General features: G+C 34.2%; 2 protein-coding genes across 3 annotated transcripts in view; one reads left to right on the forward strand and one right to left on the reverse strand.

Annotated features, from left to right (window-relative positions):
* Nucleotides 1–4,096, reverse strand: part of LOC132707526 (uncharacterized) — a 95,344-nt gene extending 91,248 nt beyond the window's left edge. For both annotated transcript variants that reach the window (XM_060679418.1, XM_060679419.1), the window contains exon 1: nucleotides 3,926–4,096. The gene's annotated coding sequence lies outside the window, so the exon portion shown is untranslated. The remainder of the gene's footprint in view (nucleotides 1–3,925) is intronic.
* Nucleotides 4,097–10,466: 6,370 nt separating this feature from the next.
* The window catches only part of LOC132707211 (nuclear pore complex protein Nup153-like), a 28,449-nt gene continuing 20,165 nt past the window's right edge, over nucleotides 10,467–18,750 (forward strand). The window contains exons 1-5 of the mRNA XM_060678959.1: nucleotides 10,467–10,632; nucleotides 10,885–11,380; nucleotides 12,390–13,568; nucleotides 14,962–15,248; nucleotides 18,539–18,649. Of these exons, the coding sequence (XP_060534942.1) occupies nucleotides 10,564–10,632; nucleotides 10,885–11,380; nucleotides 12,390–13,568; nucleotides 14,962–15,248; nucleotides 18,539–18,649 (2,142 nt within the window). The 5' untranslated portion in view covers nucleotides 10,467–10,563. The remainder of the gene's footprint in view (nucleotides 10,633–10,884; nucleotides 11,381–12,389; nucleotides 13,569–14,961; nucleotides 15,249–18,538; nucleotides 18,650–18,750) is intronic.

Consider the following 18,750-nt stretch of genomic DNA (forward strand, 5'->3'; position numbering starts at 1 on the left):
GTATTCCTCATTTATCGGCCTCATCAAAACAAGGCCTAAACACATTTATGTTGAACAGATCATTTATTTATTTATTATAAATTTTGACAATATGGAGAAATCTGTAAATCAAAAACTCGCCATGAAACTCAGAGGAGACGAGGAAAAAATCGAATAGTATATTTTTATAAAATAGGGAGCCAGAGATGCGTAGCATTTTGGTTTTTACGAAGATTTAGGAGACAATGAGCATTCATATAAAAAAAAAATGTGATACCGTTTTGCTCGATCCTTGAGATATCTTTAAGCAAAATTAAAAATTTACTTTAGGTAATAGAAGAACATATCAAAAGTTCTTAAGAAATATAGCGTAGAAACCAGATTTACCAGTTGTCCAAACATCTCTCGACATCTTCGATCCGTCAAAGAGAAAATTCCATTTGACATACCAAGGATTTACAGCATATGCGGTTCTCAGCATTGCTCTTTCCTATTGTCTTTGGATGACTCTGAATTTAAATACGACATTTTTGTTAGAGAGAGTGTTTCTGCTCCCCATGTGATGATCTAACAAGTTCCTGCCGCTGGATATTTATAATCGCCAACTTGCTTCACAACATGATTATCTTGGAGCCTCCAAGCATCAGGTTAGTCATAAAGTTTGCTTTTTATCGGTTTATGTAAAATTGTATGTGATGAACACAATATCGTCGACAAATCGCAGGTTATTTAGCCTTTTTCCATCAATCTTGATGCCAATGTTCCTACAGGTGTTTTAAAGGCATATTTTAAAATGCCGATGAATAGCTTTGGGGCCCTGTCTAACTCCCCTTTCGATGGGTAATTTGTCGCTGTTTTTATGGAGTCTAATAATAGCTTGCACTGTGAATACTGTGGACTAGAGAGTGCATATGACATTCTCTACAAAGTCTACAGTATCCTGTCATTTTTTCTATTAGTAATTTCAGAATAAGTAGGTGAAAGTTTGTTCAGTAGCCTGGCCTAATAGTCCAGTTTGTTTTTCAGACAACTTGTACAAGTGGAAAATCAAGGTTATGGGTGTGTACTTTTCTATATTTGAGTGTGGAAACAGGGTTCAAAACGTTCCTTAATTTTATTTAATAGGACTCTCCCTCCAGGTTTAAATTCTTCGATCATTATCTGGTCTTGTACCGGTGCTTTCCACAGTGATTTCAGTTAGTGCCATTTCTTATTTCCTTCGGTTCTTCTTCCGAAGTAGGTCTTCTCTATTGGTTGTTACCTCTCTTTTGGCTTTTGCATTGTCTCTGGTATTTAGCTTTCTTCTTAAGACTTTCCAGCATTAGTGTTTCTCCTTGGTTTTTGTAAATTTCTTCTGTTAGTCATTTTAATAATCTCGTAAATTCGAAAAGTTTTTTTTCTTCTGTTATGGAAAGAATTTTTTTGTTTCTTCAAGGAAAGAGTTTTTGGTATATTGATTTAATTCTTCTTCGAAATGGACCTCAAGCTGAGTTACAGCATATTATACTTAATTACAAGATTATCAGAAGATTTTTTAAAAATTCAACCAGTCTTGAAGCTTGGAATGCTGCCAGGTTCACGTGAATGTCAAAAATTAACCTTAATTATTAATAGTGATGCCCATGTCTCGGATCACATTGGGAAGAGTACTGTTAATTATTTTGTAGTTTTGTTGTTATTTTCGTCACAGACGGCTTTAGGCAAACAATGAAGGTCCCAGATGGGGCCCTTCGGGAACACCGGTGGAAGTAAAAACCCTGAAAGACAGGTGTAATCATCTTTTTTTATTCACCTCCTTTTCTCAGCTATTACATTTTATGGCAATATCAACCAGACCAAAACATAATATCAATCATCAATAACGTTATCACGAAAAAGACCCATCAGTAAGATCAGTCCATATTACTTACATTTAGCACTTTCTTCTATCCAAGAAACATACGAGAATTGAGTGGTATCATTCCAGCTCGGTTAGCCGTGAAGCACTAGCACAAAGAACAATCATCAATTATAGATAAAATATTTCGTATCTTAACTAACTCCTTCCTTATTAAGCTTTAAGTTTTGGTGTTGCATTAAAGTTAGTATTCAAAAGTTTGTGTTATAATATATTATAGTTACTGTAATGTAACATAATATATAAATAAAGTTTTCTACGACTTAGGTACTACACACATTTATATTATACCAAGCTGAAAATTATATTTATGATTAAATTACGCAAGGGGCATTAAAATGCGCGTTGGTGAAAACCACAGATCAATGATGCTCACAGGAGTTATGCAAACGAATACACATAATAAAGAAATAAAAACCGTAAATAGTAATTATTATTGCTTATAATAATCAGATTAGTTCGAATGATGAGAGGTGAGGTATTTGCAAAACAAGTAGAGCTTCATGAACACTTCCTTGTGTTGTGTGCTCGACCATTAGTATAATTTCCTGCGTTCCGAACACTTAATTAGCAGAAGCAACGCAACAATTTCCCTTCGATTACCCAGTCCAACAAAGATTTATTTATAGAATCGAATAGAATAGAAAAACGATGTTTTTTGTTTTTATCAAGCAAGGAAAAATAGGAACGTATTTTTCAGATTTGCTATGTGTGGTTCTTTTGTGAACAAGATATTTAGACGTATAATGACACCTCTTGCTATACTACGCTTATGTGGAAGCAAAGATTGACAAGCACATATCCGAAACGACGATAACAAATCACTTTGATGACTACTATTTCTGCATGTGCCATATTCGTGGATATAATAATAAAAGTTTGAAAAAACTTGCTTATCCGAACCTCAAATCTGCAACAAGGCCAGTGCCACATAGCTCGGATGTCACACTACCCGTGAATCAATCAAATTTTGACGAAAATACCACCAGTTTTTTGCGAACCTAAACTGGATGAAGATGCCCTTAATGATGTTGGTGGTGTATGGACTGTTTCTCATCAAGCACAGTTATTTTCACAATCAGAACTTAATGACTTAGTGAAAGATTTAGGTTTACCTAAAGATCTTTCCGAAATTTTTGCATCTTGACTTCGAAAAATTTAAAAAAAAATTATAAATTATTTTAAACAATATATCCCTATCTAATAAACAAACTTGGTACAGACTACAATTCTGAGGACGGAAGGCTTTTTATTGACTCATCCAAGAGAAACCATTCTTTGGCACAATGAAAATGTTCTGGCTTCTGCAACTGTTGCTCATTCTGTGCAAATGAAAGAATTTTACGAGAATCCGGAACTACTGCCATACAGGATAATTTATAATGACAGACTACTAGGTCGCCAGTGAGAATATATGAAGTACCTCTGTTTTTCTGTGTGAGTGGGACAGTAGAAACAACAGCGGGTGAAAAAGAACTAGATAAAAAGGGTTAATTTAACTCCAGGATCAAAAAATATTCTTTAAATAAAGCAAAGGATCACTTTTTGTAAAGGTCCTCCAATAGAGCGATTAATGGAGGAACAGGACTTTATAAAAGGTGTCCTAGGAAACAAAAAATATCCAGATTACACGACATTGTAGAAAACCTATTAGAGAAGTTTGGGGCAATTGGATGCAAAATGATTAAAAAAGTACACATTTTACTGCCTGCATTTTGTGTGGATGATTGATGGGCCCAAAATATTTATTCTTCCCATTAAATACACCTACTGTAGTGAACGAAGCCTCATCGTTTAATATTATATTGTTTAGAAAATTTCTATCTTCTTGAGATCATCTATACACTTCAGCGCAAAATTCGATCTTCTGCCTTTTATATTCATTGGTTAAATTTTGCACTGGAATTTGTTGAATTTTAGTATAGGGCTTTCCGGATAATTTTTTAAAGTCAGGTATAGAATATTTAGAATTTTCTAAAAAATATGAAAAATTAAGAAAGTAGAACTCAAAGTCATGATGTCAAGTGTCGTAATAGTACAATAATTTACCTTGGAATTAAAGTAATATATTGAGGTCTTCATCAAAATATTTTTCTATTGTCCTGGTCTTCCGTGTGACACTATTTCTGCCCTCAAATTGGTTAATTACATTTTTAATTGTATTTATTAAAGGAACTCTTCAATATTTGTCGATATTCTCTTTTAACCCTTGCAACATTATGAAATATTTGACAAACGGCCAAAGTGGCAGTCATTTTGACAGCTTGCGATCGTCGTTTGTTTTTTCTGACGTTCGCGTAAGATAATAAATAGAACAAATCTTTCAAAATTAACCCTGTACATAAATAATCGATTGTGGTGAATTATTTAAACAAATGTCGACTATTTGATGTAATTTTTCTAATTGAAAAAATTGCTCTGTAGCTTTTGAGCCTTCTCGCTAGTTTTACACGTCAGTATTATTACGTTTTTGTAACGTTAAATTTTCTTTACTTAAACAATGACGATGCAACCGTCAGCAATGCTACCGCGCAAATGCAGATTTTATCTTCTCAAAGGAGTCGTTAAACACGGGCGCAGGTATTAATGTTTTAATACGATAAATTTTTGATTTATATCATACCTCGGGCATCCTCAATTCGCAACCTTTGTGGACGTTACTAAACACGCAAGCATGTTAATGCGAATTTTTGTAACATCCGTGGGCCAATTATTACATTATCATCAAGAAGGATTCCTTTTCTATGCCGTTATTAATTTCGGATTGCGAAATAACAGTTGCGCGTATGATGCCATCCAGATTGTCTATTTCGATTTGACTTTGAATGTATTAACTTGCAGGCTAAGTACGATAACAGCTTTTAGCGGTAGGACCTAATAAAGCATTTTTGTTGAACTGAGGTGGCTTTTACTTAATGAAAATCCGTTTAAAAGTTCAGATTTTCACGAAATTATATATAATCCAAATATATGGAATTGCGAAAAGTAGTATTTTTTTAGAAAAATTAAAATACATACAATTAATAAAAACATTGAATAATTTTAAAAGGAATTCAAAACAACTTTTGTATATACCATTTTCTCATAACATTCGAAAACAGTGAGATAATGAACTTTACTCTATTGCTGACTCACCCTGTACATAATACTATTATTTATTTTTGTTAAAAATTATACAGAAATTGCATCATACATACATACATAAAAAAATATATATTATTGATTTTTAATAATTATTTTAATTAATTTATGACACAGAAATTAAATTGTAAGAAAATATTTTTCGTCATCTTATGAACTGTCACTTTTTCTTGACGGTTGATAATAACATAATAGTAAATAGGAAATCGCTGCCATCTAGGTAAGGGATACGCTATGTAAATTTAAATATCCATAAACAAAGAGCCATTCAAATTTATCAAAAAAAAAAGCAGCTCTGCAAAGGCGAGACAGCTGCTTTGCGGCGTACATGTTTTAACTGTTTACTTTTATACGCATATGTTTTTTTTGCTCGTACATACGTTTATTTTAACGATTCGGCGCCGTATGAGCCGTATTGTCTCGTATTATACGCAAAGTCTCTACGGTAGATAGATATTAAACGGACGTAACTTTATACAGTAAATCATAAAGAGAGAAAAATTTTAGTAGATATTAAAGTTTCGATAATTGCCACAGGCTGCAAATAGCCGACTATAGCCGCGTTTCATGGAAAAAGTTGATGTTAAGCCGTCAATCAAATGTACATAGTTTCTGTAACCATCATATTCTAAAAAAAACTGCCGCCTCAAAAATGCATAACAAATCGTGCATGTCATACCAAATTTCTTTAATAATAATAAGGGACTTTATTGATAAAAAAAAATAAATATAAAATGCAGTTCCCTAGCTGTCGGTTCATCAACTTAGGAGTTGAGTAAACTAACCAAAACTAGATATCAAAATTATATTATTTATAAAAGAGCAATAAATCATGTGAAATTTATGTATTTATTTAAAATTGTAAATTGTTATAGGGAATTTTTTTTTCTGTTAACGCTATCTTTAGAATAGAAAATCCTATTTTTTAGTTTCAGGCGCATGCAATATTAATGTAACAGGTTTTCTCATTTACAACGCAATACTATCGCTTGGTTTTATAATAAAATTCGTATAAAATGTCAGGTTTCAATCTGACAACGATGTACAACAGGTTGATCTCTGTGTTATTTTATATACAAATGTATTTTATATACAAATGTAGTGTAACACAACACAAAAACTGTCTTAACTGACGTATAATAAAAAAATAACTAAAAAGAAAATTATTTAATTAATTACTTTTTTTTGTATTTCTCTAATGTAAGTTGTAACTTTTGTAGAGAGATACAAAGATTTATGCATTAGGATAACTATATTATGTGTAAACATAGACGCTATTCCTATGGCATTTGTTTTTTTAGAAGCAGGACTTTGTTTTTTTACCAGATATAATGTGCTTCCTAATGAATAGTTTGGGACTAAAACAAACATTATTTATTTTTGAGTGTTTAGTTTCGAGAAAATATTCTTTTTATCTTTTATGAGCTTAAGCCAATATGTTGTAATTTTATATTCTGTTTGGATGGTACAGACAAAAACGTTTATATTTATGAATTGTATTTATAATTTTCTTAGGTTATTTTATTTTTCAATAAATAAATAAAAATGAAGTTCCTTCATGTTCTGATGTGTGTCCTTCATGGTTGAAGATATAGAAGTTGCCTCGCTCGCCATCAGAACTCGCACTCCGAGTTTATTTTATTATTTTTATTATATTATTTCTTATATCTCCGACATATATTCAATAAGAAATCGCAATTTCCTCTTAGTTTCCGCGAATATGACCCGTCCTCACATACATCGGTATAATTTAAAGGGAAATCTCTCCAAAGGTAAATGAACCAGTAAATTTTAACGAGCAGGAAAACCGCTAGAATGTTGAACTTTATTAGCAGCAATTTGAACTAATGAATACGCAAGTGCCTATAATTTATTGCGTAAAAATCACCGCCGTTTCATATCATACGCATCGCGCCAATCTATAGATGCTTCACTGTGTTTCGTTTTAGTTAAAGAACTTTTATTTCCCAGTCGCAACCTGAAACTTTTCACTTATCGCACAATTGTTTCTCTAATACAGATAGATAGTTTTATGATGAATTGATCTTGAATAAACTTTTGGCACTTTATATCTAAAGGTGAATGCAATATCTCAATTAAAATCCATCTCAGACTGATTTTTTTTGTTATTTGGAATGTATATTTTGAACGGACCATTAGACACAGTTTTCTTTTCTACTTTTTTGTTATAGTGGATGTCAATAAAATTACTAGAGAAGCGATTACTCTGTCAAAAAAAAATTAGTAAATTTTAAATTTAGAGATGTTTTAACCCAAAAATTGACACAGGGTATTTAAACAAAAAACATATGATTTTGGAACCCTAACATCTACAAAACTACTAGAGCTATCGAAAAAAGAATTAACCATAGAATATAAAAATGGACGAATATATATATGGTGTTTCATTTAAAATAACGGCACAACCCGAAGTGCAATTCATTTGTTTTGTATGTCAAATTTCAAATTTATTCTTTCTTTTTACAGAGTTTCGCGCTTTGACGTTGGGTATAGAAAACCTTGAATAACCAATCCATTCGCCGAAAAACGTATTCTTGATTTCTTGAGAGCGATCGAAATATAGCGTTGTTTCTCACGCGTTAGAAAACTTTCACATTTCATCTACACACATTAATAAATCTCGAATCTAATAAATATGGTTCCCGCATTCGCGCACTTCTCAAATGGCCGTCAGATCTCTGTAGATAACGCCGAGCAGTCTGAGAACCGTCTGTGGGTAATTGAAAAATCCAGTGATCCGTGTATTGCGAAGCATAGTATAATTTGAGGAGTGAAATTAGTAAGAGCATTTGTTAATTTTTTTTTCTTGGTGTTGTAGTACTTTATTGTAGCTGATTAAAGTAGCTGCAAAGGAAAACAATTAAAAAACAATTAAAAATATTACTTCAGATTTATTTCAGAAAAGTATTCTTGCTCTATCTTACTTTTGTCTACTGTGCTATGAAATTATTATCATTGGAACAGATATTCCTAACCTGAATCCGAGGTTACTAAAGGTATAACTAAAGATAGTTAAAATATCTAACGTTAGAATAAAGAAAAAAAATGGCGTTTTAAGGAAACCAGTTAAAATTAAGTGGTGGTATAGCTCCACGATTATTCTTTCTCTGTAATCTAGTAAATCTACTGTAACGATTATCAGTCATCCTCGAATATTGCGTACTTTGGTCTCTTACTTATAGGAAACGGAGGAAAAGGAAATTCTATTCTATAAGAATAATAACATCCGGATAAAATATCCTGTCATCAAAAAATGCGCGCCAACGCTTTGCCGCAGGTTCGTCGTTTTAATGTAAAAAAAAATACTTAATTTTCAAGATGGCGCTAAATATTAAAAAAAAAAACGACTCCTTAAGTCGAAGGTCGATGCTGATAATTTTCATAATTTTGGTTAGATTTCATTTTTTAGCACTGAGATTATTGGTTTTCGAAGTGCCCAAAAAAGTAAGTATCGAAATATTATAATATGCAACAAGTTGGGAACGGCATTTGAGTCACTGGAGTTTATTTTATTAGATATTATTATTTTAAATTGAGAAAAAATATTGGCAAAAGAAATTACAAGCAAACAAAACGTAGATCCTAGGAAATTGGTCCGTCGATTTTTGCTTTTGTCAGGTACACAGTTTAAAATCGTAACACTAAATGAAAAATATGCCTTCATTCGAAATGGATATTGGGAACATTCTTGAACGTTTTCGTTTGTACCGTAATTCGTACCTCTCTGAAATTCGATTCCTATGTAAGTCACAATTAGGAACGGCTCGCGATCTAGATCGTTGGCATTTAAAACGCAATTAATAAAACAAATCATTATAATTATCAGTGCGATCTATTTTTCGCAGTCGATGATCGCTGACCCGCGTATTTTTGCAGCCACGCAGATCACTTTCCGTAATATCCAATGGTTTTTTCATCGACAAAGTTTGATTTTTATCTGGAATAGTCCTCGTGCTGCCGGAACACAGTGGATCCTACTTTCTATATTAATTAAAAACTAACACACAACTAGGAATCCTTTATTCTTGTTTTCTTGCCCGAGATCTACTCTCTTATTAAAAAAAAACATGCCAACGACCATTCATTCCGCACTTCCAGAGAATGTCAACGTCTGCTACTATCTGGCGTTACACCATAAAATTAACAAAATGCAGGAGTTTCAATTAGTATCCGTTAGATGGCGCAATTCTAGAAATATAAACATTCGGGTGATTGGCGTCGTTTTAAATTCACCTTATAACTCGTTAAACAGTGTATGTCAAATTGATTGTAGGCGGTGCGTGGTGGTAGGTACTTAAAAAATATTTTTTAAATCGTCATTTTGGAATGCCAAACTTTTTCTTCTTACCGTTAGTAAATTATTGTTTTGTGTACACCTGTTAGTAATTTTTACTCTAAAATAAAGAAATACACGTCGGTTTCATTTTGATTATATGAGAAAATTAAATTTTGCCCCATCTATAATCGCTGTTAGACAAACAGATTTTCATACTGCATTTTTTTGAGGCACATACCGTGAGGTGGCACTTGAAGCGACTATAACGATTTGCATTATTTTGAATTTTGTCACAATATCTGTGTGATTCAAATTGCGATTCACTAACACTGGGCGGCTACCTACGTTTGCGTTCAAATTATGATTGTACCCAAACCTGGAGTGGTTTATAGTAGAAGTTGGTAAAATTTCCCATATAAATTGGTAAGCTGTGATTTAGCTTCATTTGAATAATCTAAAAATCTAATCTAAAAAAAAGTAAATACAAGAGGATAGTTCCTGCCCATTATCGCTGTGGTTTATGATCCGGTTGGTGATGTGCTACATACTATACAAAACTATACAAATGAACAAAGTATTGCGTACAATTGTTAGCAAAATTTGTTATGGAAAAAAAAATACATTTTTCATTTAAATACCAACGTACTAACTGTGTGTGTGTTCTGTAAATTCTATCAATAGTTGGAACTTCAACAAAGAACTCAGTAAATGCACGGATACGTAAGTCCATATCTTTGGAAAAATGCAAGCAGAACGGATGCGGTTATTATTTGTAGGTTAGAAAAAAAAATAAGAAAATTTATTAATAAACATGTTGTTGATGAATCTTTAAGGTTTCAGCCAAAATTCGCTAGGAAAAATGAGCTGCAAAAAAATGTCAATATTAAAATAAATTCGAACGTTCGGAATTTTGTAAATCTAGCTTCAGAAAAAAATGCAATAATTTTCTACTCAAGTCTCCAACGACGGATTATTGAAATAGGTCAATAAATAAACTGGATTATATTTGATTATATCATTTATTAATTAATAAGTCCAGAGAAATATTCAAGAAAAAAGTGTATATTCTGTGCTGGGGTTGCGGTCTATTTCTGAACGTACCCATAACGAATTTCAACCAAAAGACGTTGGCAAGCATGTGTGTTCTGACGCCATCTTTAATACCTTAAGCAGTTGTTACGCTATGATGCCTATGAAATTTATTATTTATTCTGTAATTATTTTTTAAAATAATTTTGGGCCTTTAAGAATGGAAAACGGTCCTGACGATAGTGATTCCAAAAATTCGTCAAGTGCACGAGCGTTTGAAGATGATCAGGTAGGAGTGGATTTGTATCCTAGAACATATTCGCGCGTTCTCATCTCTATAAATAGCGTTAATAGTATTTCACCTTATATTTAACATAATTCTGGTTTACTTTTCCTTTATGGCTTAAACAGTATTAAATCACCTTTGAAATACTATTCCTAGAAATTTATTCTATTGTCCAATATTCACAAAATCATAACCGTGTTTTTAGGTTTCACAATAGATTTCAAGTAATGATGAATACTGTACGTTTTGTTTTAGTCGTTTGTTGGAAAATTTAAGAACCATGTGTCTGGAATAATCAGTAATACACCTTTATCGAAATGGTTTCGGAAGCAAAATGTTGGATCGGCGGTCAGAAGGCGCGATGAAGAAGTTGACGAAGAATTTTATGATCTTCAACCTCCCACAAAGAAAACCAAATTACCTGAAACATATTTGAATTTCGAGGAAGCTATAAGTCCAATAAATAACGTCGCTAACCGAATAACATTGAAAACTTTTCCCGAACCTGTTGCAGGTCCCTCGGGTTATAGTGCGCGTAAATTGCTCGGCAATTCGTTGTTGGTGCGGGACACGTACAAAAATGGTGACGTAGTGAAAAGTGGTAGCAAAGATTCAGACAGCGAAGAATCCACCAGTGATTATTCGTCAGCACACATTGGAAGTAAGGACGTTGTCAGTCAGCAAAGTTCCAAGCAGGCTTCCCCATTAGAAAGCAGTCCGGCAAAGCTGAGGTCTCTGTTTCAAAATTCAAGTGAGTGTAATACTCTTACCCCTTTATTATGAAATTGTGATAATGAACGATTTTATTGTTTCATTGGCCAAATTTCCAGTATAACAAAGAAAGGGGCAAGAAATGATACCTTGAATTTTTCATCATTCTCCATCTCGTTTCCGTTTAAAATCTCAATGTGTGGATTGTTTCTGTCTTTCAAGGAAAGAGTAAATCATTATTATTGCATAAGTAATAAAAATACTCATGATTTTCTTTTTTGATGTTAGTTTGCCATTGGTTAGGTTGCATATAAATTACCTGCATTGTGCTTTCGCAATCACGTGATATGTCTGGTCTTTTTTTTTCTGTATGTTTCCAAATTTTGTAAATGTATCTTAAAGTTTTGAGCAGGCCAGAAATAAATATGAAAAGAAATTATTAAACAAAAAGTTTAAGTACACTAGTTAAAAGAAGCACTAATATTAAAGGTTACAAATTATACTTGTCTGGCTCTAAATTTTAATGTTTATAATAGGTTTTTTAAAAATTTATCGTGGACTAATTAATCTTGTCAGAAAATCATTTATGATTTTAATCTAGTGAAAGCTTAAAATAACAGTGAGATTATTTTTAATCTAAGAAACAGAAATATTCTAACCTATAATATAAAATTTTGGTCTTTTTAGCAAAATATGTATAAATTTAATGTTAATATATTTAAAATGTCAATACTCATTTAATAGGTACACAGACAATTAGAAATTTTTTAGATACAAGTGTGCTTTCAAAAAGAAAATAGTAAAAATTATAATGGTGGTGTTTAAGTGTGAATCATATCATAATTTGAAAAATTTCCTAACCATCCTTCTTGTTAAATCGAAAGGTGTTTTTATGGGTTGCGATGGCCCATTTTGCCTTACCGGCTTTAGTCATAAATTTCGAGATAGGGTGGAGCGCCCTTCTTAATTGCTGTTTTTTCAACAATTCAATTTTTTTTGTATAGATTTCATTTTTTTGTCGATCTTCATCGGGCCTATTTTCATTTTAGCGGTAGGAAGAACGTTATTTACCGAGGATAGCGTCAGCCCGCATTCATCGTTAAGTTCCCGCATGCCCTCTTACAAAAGATCGTCAGTTTCCTCAAATATCGCGGATCGAACTATCTCGACAAACAAAATAATCAACTCCCCTTTCTACAGTGGAAAAACGATATACGGAGGCGCCTCCGCATATGGGAGGAGCATAAATAAACTACCTCAAGATTTGAGGAATACCCTAAAAAACAGTATACAGATTAAGCCAGTGAACAGGAGCGCAGTGGATAAGAGTCACTTGCAACTTGGAAAAACGGCCCGAAGGATTCTGGATACCCTCGAGCAGTACAGTACGCCGGTAATGGACGCCAAGAAAATACCCGTCACCCCCAAAAGGTTCAGGGACGGGATTCTCAGCAAGTATACCGGAACGAATCCTTATACTATTAGAGCAACCAAAACGTCGTCCAACAAAGAGCTCCAAGTACCTTCCGTGACCGATCTGTTGAAAATGAAGCAGAGTCAACAGAAGTCGAGACTCCAAGATAGTACGGAAGCGGTGCGCCAGATAGCGACCCGGTCGAAATCGGTTTTGAACGAGACAGCTTACAAAATACTCGACGTTCAAGAGCAGGAAAAACACACCGGGAAAATAAAATCGAAAATTGGTTCGGTGAGACAGAGAGCGGCGGTACACGAAGAACCCGCGCCCGATTTGGCCTTAAACCCCGTGGCGTTGCCCATTAAGGAGATGCCCAAATTCAATTTTACGATACCCCCATCGAATCCGGATACCATAACTTTGAATAAAAAGGATAGCGATAAAACTCGAGAAGGCGGCACCGTTTCCAAGCCGGTTAGTTCGAACAACGGCCAATATAAATTTTCAGCTCCCTTGGTGCTGGGCGAGTACTTGAAACCATTGAACGCGTACAACAATTTCAAATTTAGCGAGCCGCTGTGCAAGAAAAGGAGGAGCATTCGGCCTGAGCTCGATGCCAAACTCGTAGCCGAAAAGAAAAATAATGGAGAGAGCATGTTACTTAAGGAGTCGATAAATGCCACTTCCCTGGAGCAGTTCAAGCCGGCCAAAGACACTTGGGAGTGTTCCGTGTGCCTGATCAGAAACCAAACGGGCAAGGTGAAATGTGTGGCCTGCGAGACTCCCAAACCTGATACCGGTAAAAGTAAAGGTGAGAAGATTATTATATCAAAATTACTTTTGATTACTTAGGGTTAGAGTCTATTTCACCAAGGACTAAAATTTTGAGGATATTTGATACACAAACTTAATAAACTTCAAATATGTTGTGCCAGCTCTGTGAGATTGAAACCAATTTCTAAAATTTTAATAGTTTTTGAGTTGTTTCTAATCATTAAATCAATTTTAATCAACAAAATAATCGAAACTTGTTTAACATTATTTGTAGGTTACATATAATAGCAGTTAGTAACTACGAGGGTTGGTACATACATTTTGATTGATGATTTATGGTACATTTTTTAAGGTTATATGATGAAAGACATAAGTTCGGTTCAGAAGACGTAAATAGTTCTCTCTTTTTTTTTTTTTTAATTGCTGCTGTTTGTCCATTCGGCTTTAATTGTAATATGTTTATTACCTGCATTAATAATTATCGAAATTCCTAACTATGAATCGAATGACTTCATTACAGTTTAAGAGAAAGAAAATAATTTAGAAGCAAAATTTTGAATTAATTATTTGAAAAATATCATGTTATGTCCCACTTTTTGAAAAGAGGTTTGAGGTGTATTGTTTTTACCTTTAATAGTTTTTTTAGTAACTACGGAACACAAACAATTTCCACATAACCTAAAAATTAATTTTCAAAATCGGTCAAATGCGTGAAATCTTATAGTATGATCTGGCGTACGAATTCTGGAGGGTGAATTGCCCCTCGGGTTTAACTTAAAAAAATATTTTTCTAAAATTTTGTGATATCGTTTCCTTTCAAAGGATAGTTCTCTAGTTAATGCCGTTTTATTGTTAGATGGTACAGTAACTAAAGATCTGGGCTTATCTTCGTAGCATGTAGTCGAGATTAATCGGAATTATGGTTCTATTGCCCGCTATTGTAAATCTTTCACTAATATGTCTATGAAATCCGTTGTCATTGTCATTTTGTCGGGGGTTAATGGTGCATAAAAAAATATTTTATTTTTATGTGCGACCAAGAGTATTTTAAATACAGGACTGGCTCAGAGGAAGTTTAAAAATAAACCTTTGCTCTTTATTTTGACAGTTCTGATATAAATAGGCTTGAAGGAAGGTGCAACTGCGCGTCTTCATTTATAATTGTTAAATAAGATTTTAGGGTGTAGCTAGCGTCCTCTATATACTAAGTGAAAAACTATAATTTAATAATAACAAAGCTTTTTTAACCAAAAGTTGATTGGTTTGGTTAACCTAGTTGGTGCGCGGTAATTGTATTTTTTATCTCCATAAACTCCCTTATGTTTTTATGTCAACCTCTCAAATACTGATTGCGAAGTGTCTTAGTTGTATACCAATTGATATGTCGGTGCTAGTGAGTCGGTTTGGTTACTAAATAAAGTAATTTTCAGACGTTAAAGTGTCTTCGCTTCCCGCGGAATTTTCATTCGACGAGACGTTAAAACCGGCGGCGGACACGTGGGAATGTCCCGTCTGTATGATCAGAAACAAGGACGACCTGTCCAAGTGTGCGGCGTGCGAGGCGTCCAAGCCGGGAAGCGTCCCGAAAACTACGACGCCCTCGAAGCTGTTCGCGGTACCGCCGTCGGCAGCGTCGCCGTCAGGGTTCGGGGATAAATTTGCACCGCCTCCTAGCACATGGGAATGTCAGATTTGTATGATCAGGAACAGCGACGAAGTAAGTCAGTGGCACAGCTAATAGTCACGGCTTTGAGGAGAAATGGGGGAAGCTAAAATTTCATACAAAAATTTTTAAAAAGAATATCCATTTTGATGATACCTGAGTTTGTACACTTCTTCCAGAACAAAGTTTCCAAAAAAAAAAAATCTGCGAAAACTGTCAAATCCACAATTGGGACTGGTGATTTTTTTATATTGCAAATGTTTATTAATATTTATAACATTTATAATCTTTTAATCTAGCACCTAAAACTTACTTTTTACAAAACTTCTGGTTTCCTCCTGCGTCTGTTTTTGCTGAGTCGAACTTGCAAAAACCGACGCGGGAGCAATTTTGTAAAAAGTATTACAGTAGCCTGTGGAAGTTTCTTAGAAAAACACCTAAAACTTAGTTGGTTTATAGAGATCATTTTCAATTTTTTTTTTTTTTCAAATTTTCAAATTATGTAAAATGACATCACAAATTTGTTTAAAACAAGTAAAGTGGTAGTTTAGTTATAACGTGTGTGCGAGGGATAATGTAAGAGAAATGAAAACAATTTAACATTCGTACTGAAGTGGCTTTTACTTGATGAAAATCCATTTAACGATAACTAAAGCACAAAACAAATTGGATTTTTCAATATACCACAAACTTTCACACACAGACACTATAATACACAAAATGGCTGCCTTTTATCCTTTTTGCAATAAACCTTGAAAAAGAATTAAATATTATAAAACAAATAGCATTCAACAATGGCTATGACTCATCACTGATAGATAAAATCTTAACTAAGAAACAATTTCAAAAAACTTTGAACTCTGTATATCCCCGTTTCTGTTACTGAATCTCAAATTAACATACATAGGAGAACCTAGTAATAAAGTTTCAGATCATCTCTCGAAATGTGGCCTCAAAATTGCTTCTAAAACTAATAACACTCTAGGAAAATTTGTTAAAAACGATAAATCTAAATCTAATAGATCCCAGAATTCTGGAGTCTATAGATTAAATTGCGGTTCATGTTCTAAGATTTATATTGGACAAACAGGTAGATCTTTCAAAAAACGTATCAACGAACATCGACGATCATTTAAAAACAATAGTTCAGATTCTAATTACGCAATACATTTAAATTTAGAAAAACGCAATTTTGACGACAATTTCGATATTTTACACACCGTTTCAAAAAGTAGAAAATTAAATTTACTAGAAGCTGTGGAGATTAATAAGATGAGAGGTTCGAATGTATTACTTAATGACAAACTGGATTTGAATGGGTCCACCTTGTTAAATCTCAATGTAATACCTCACATTAATTACTACCTGTTTTGTATTTATAAACGTCGGTACCGTTTGATATTCGCATTTGATAAAGGCACGGTGTTGCCGAAACAGCTGTCACAATATATTTATGTGAAAATCTGAACAACGTTGGTTCTTATTTAACTATATTACATGTTATGCAAGTTTTGTCTATCGTATCTTCGTATCGTATGTTAACGTCTTAACTAATAGACAAATTATTTAGAATATAAGCATTGCGCAGTGTAGCCTGGATTTACATATTTTTGATATATAAGAAATATAAGCTAGATGGAATCGAGATTGTGCGATGTTGAAAAATGTCAAAAACAAATCCCGGAGATAATTAAATAGAAACAATAAAATAAAGAAACGTTTTGTGAAGGTTAATGTATTACAATGAAAATATCCCAAGAACGATATATTTACAATTGTCGCTCTATCAAAATGTTAAAAAAAAAACTCAGAAAACTGAACAAAAACAAGTAAGTGTTTTTGTTCGGGTTTAATGGCCGTCGTTGAGTGGAATTTCTTCCTGACGTTTCGCTAGCACGAGCGGCTAGCTTCTTCTGAGGCGCTTCCATCTCCGATGTGGGTTGCAGACTGACGCGCTCCCGGCCGTAAGTTGTATTTATGCCTGTGGAGTCGCGGAGGGGTGGGGGCGGGGCATCTTAACGCATGGGTGGTTGTGACTACCGGGGCTGTCCTTGTGTTCCTTTAGATAGGGTTCCAAATTTGTTTGAGCTGCAGTGTCTCTTCTTTTCTATTGAAATTATTTGTATGTTTATGGATTTATATTGCATTGCATCTGGTACAAGGCGGGCATGATAGCTTGGCTTCCCCAAAAAAATAATGTTTGAATGATTTGTCCGTTTGTCCCAGTCTGCAGTTTCTCCGATGTTCCTTTATCCTGGTTGCGACAGACCTTTTTGTCGTTCCACACGTGCATTGTATGCGGTAGACTGCGGCGGCTGACAGTGGATCTCTCTTGTCATTGGCTGATCTTAGCGTTTGTTGTATTTTCCTTGTTGGTTTAAATATTGTGTTAATATTATGCTTTTTCAATATTTTTCCGATCCTGTCTGTCACTCGAGGAATAAAAGGTAGATACGCGCTCGCAACCGTTAGTTGTTCACCCGGGTCTTGTCGTGAAGCAGTTCTGGGCCTCATAGCTTTATCGATATCAGATATTCTGTATCCGTTTGATTGGAAGGCTTCTTTGAGGTGATCTAGTTCTGCTTCCAGGTGTCGTGGATCACAGATCCTCCGGGCACGTTCTGTTAAGGTTGTAATGATTCCTCTTTTTTGGCTGTGCATCTTTTTATTAGTACATTCAGAAACGCCCCGCCCCCTCTCCTCCACGACTCCCCAGGCATAAATACAACTTACGACCGGGAGCGCGTCAGTCTGCATCCAACATCGGAGGTGGGAGTACCTCAGAAGAAGCTAGCCGCTCGTGCTAGCGAAACGTCAGGAAGAAATTCCAATCAACGATGGCCATTAAGCCCGAACAAAAACACTTACAGTTCAAACGCTGGCCGCGAAAGGTTTAATAATCACTTTATTGAACAAAAACAGTTATGACATAAAGTTACAAGTGAAGTCTAGTTGGTGCGCGGTAATTGTATTTTTTATCTCCATAAACTCCGTAAAGTTTTCATGTCGGTATCTCAAAACATCTTTATCTATAAATTATCCCGCCCTTCTTAGCGCATTTTGGTACAGACTATCCTGTACACGAAATAAGTATTACACATAACAAAAAACAAAAAAACAGTTGCAATGATTTAGGAAAACGGGTTTAAAGGAAATCGTATTTTCTAAAAATATTCTTAATATTAGATGGTTTTAAATAAATTATTGTATTTGACTGGCGAACCGCAAAACTGCACACAAAGTCCGGTTTTTCCAAAATTTACTACGTAAATCCTCAGAGAAATTAAGATACGGGGCATATGTTAGGTGGGCGGATTTTGATTATATCCAACACTTTTGTTTAGATTGATAAATGTGCCGCTTGCGAAACGGCCAGGTCAGGTGGATCGAAGTCGTTGCCGCCGTCGACATTTGGGGGTAGTTTTAAGAAGCAGGACAATGAATGGGAATGCGAGGTAAATAATACAAATTGGCCCACTGTATTGAAACTATTTGTCATAAAAACTTGCATTGCAAAATTTTATTGCCAAAATAGTCAATGGAAGATAAATGCTAT

The sequence above is a fragment of the Cylas formicarius genome, unplaced genomic scaffold (assembly GCF_029955315.1).
Source record: "Cylas formicarius isolate icCylForm1 unplaced genomic scaffold, icCylForm1.1 PGA_scaffold_9__14_contigs__length_23061073, whole genome shotgun sequence".
Lineage (NCBI taxonomy): Eukaryota > Metazoa > Arthropoda > Insecta > Coleoptera > Brentidae > Cylas > Cylas formicarius.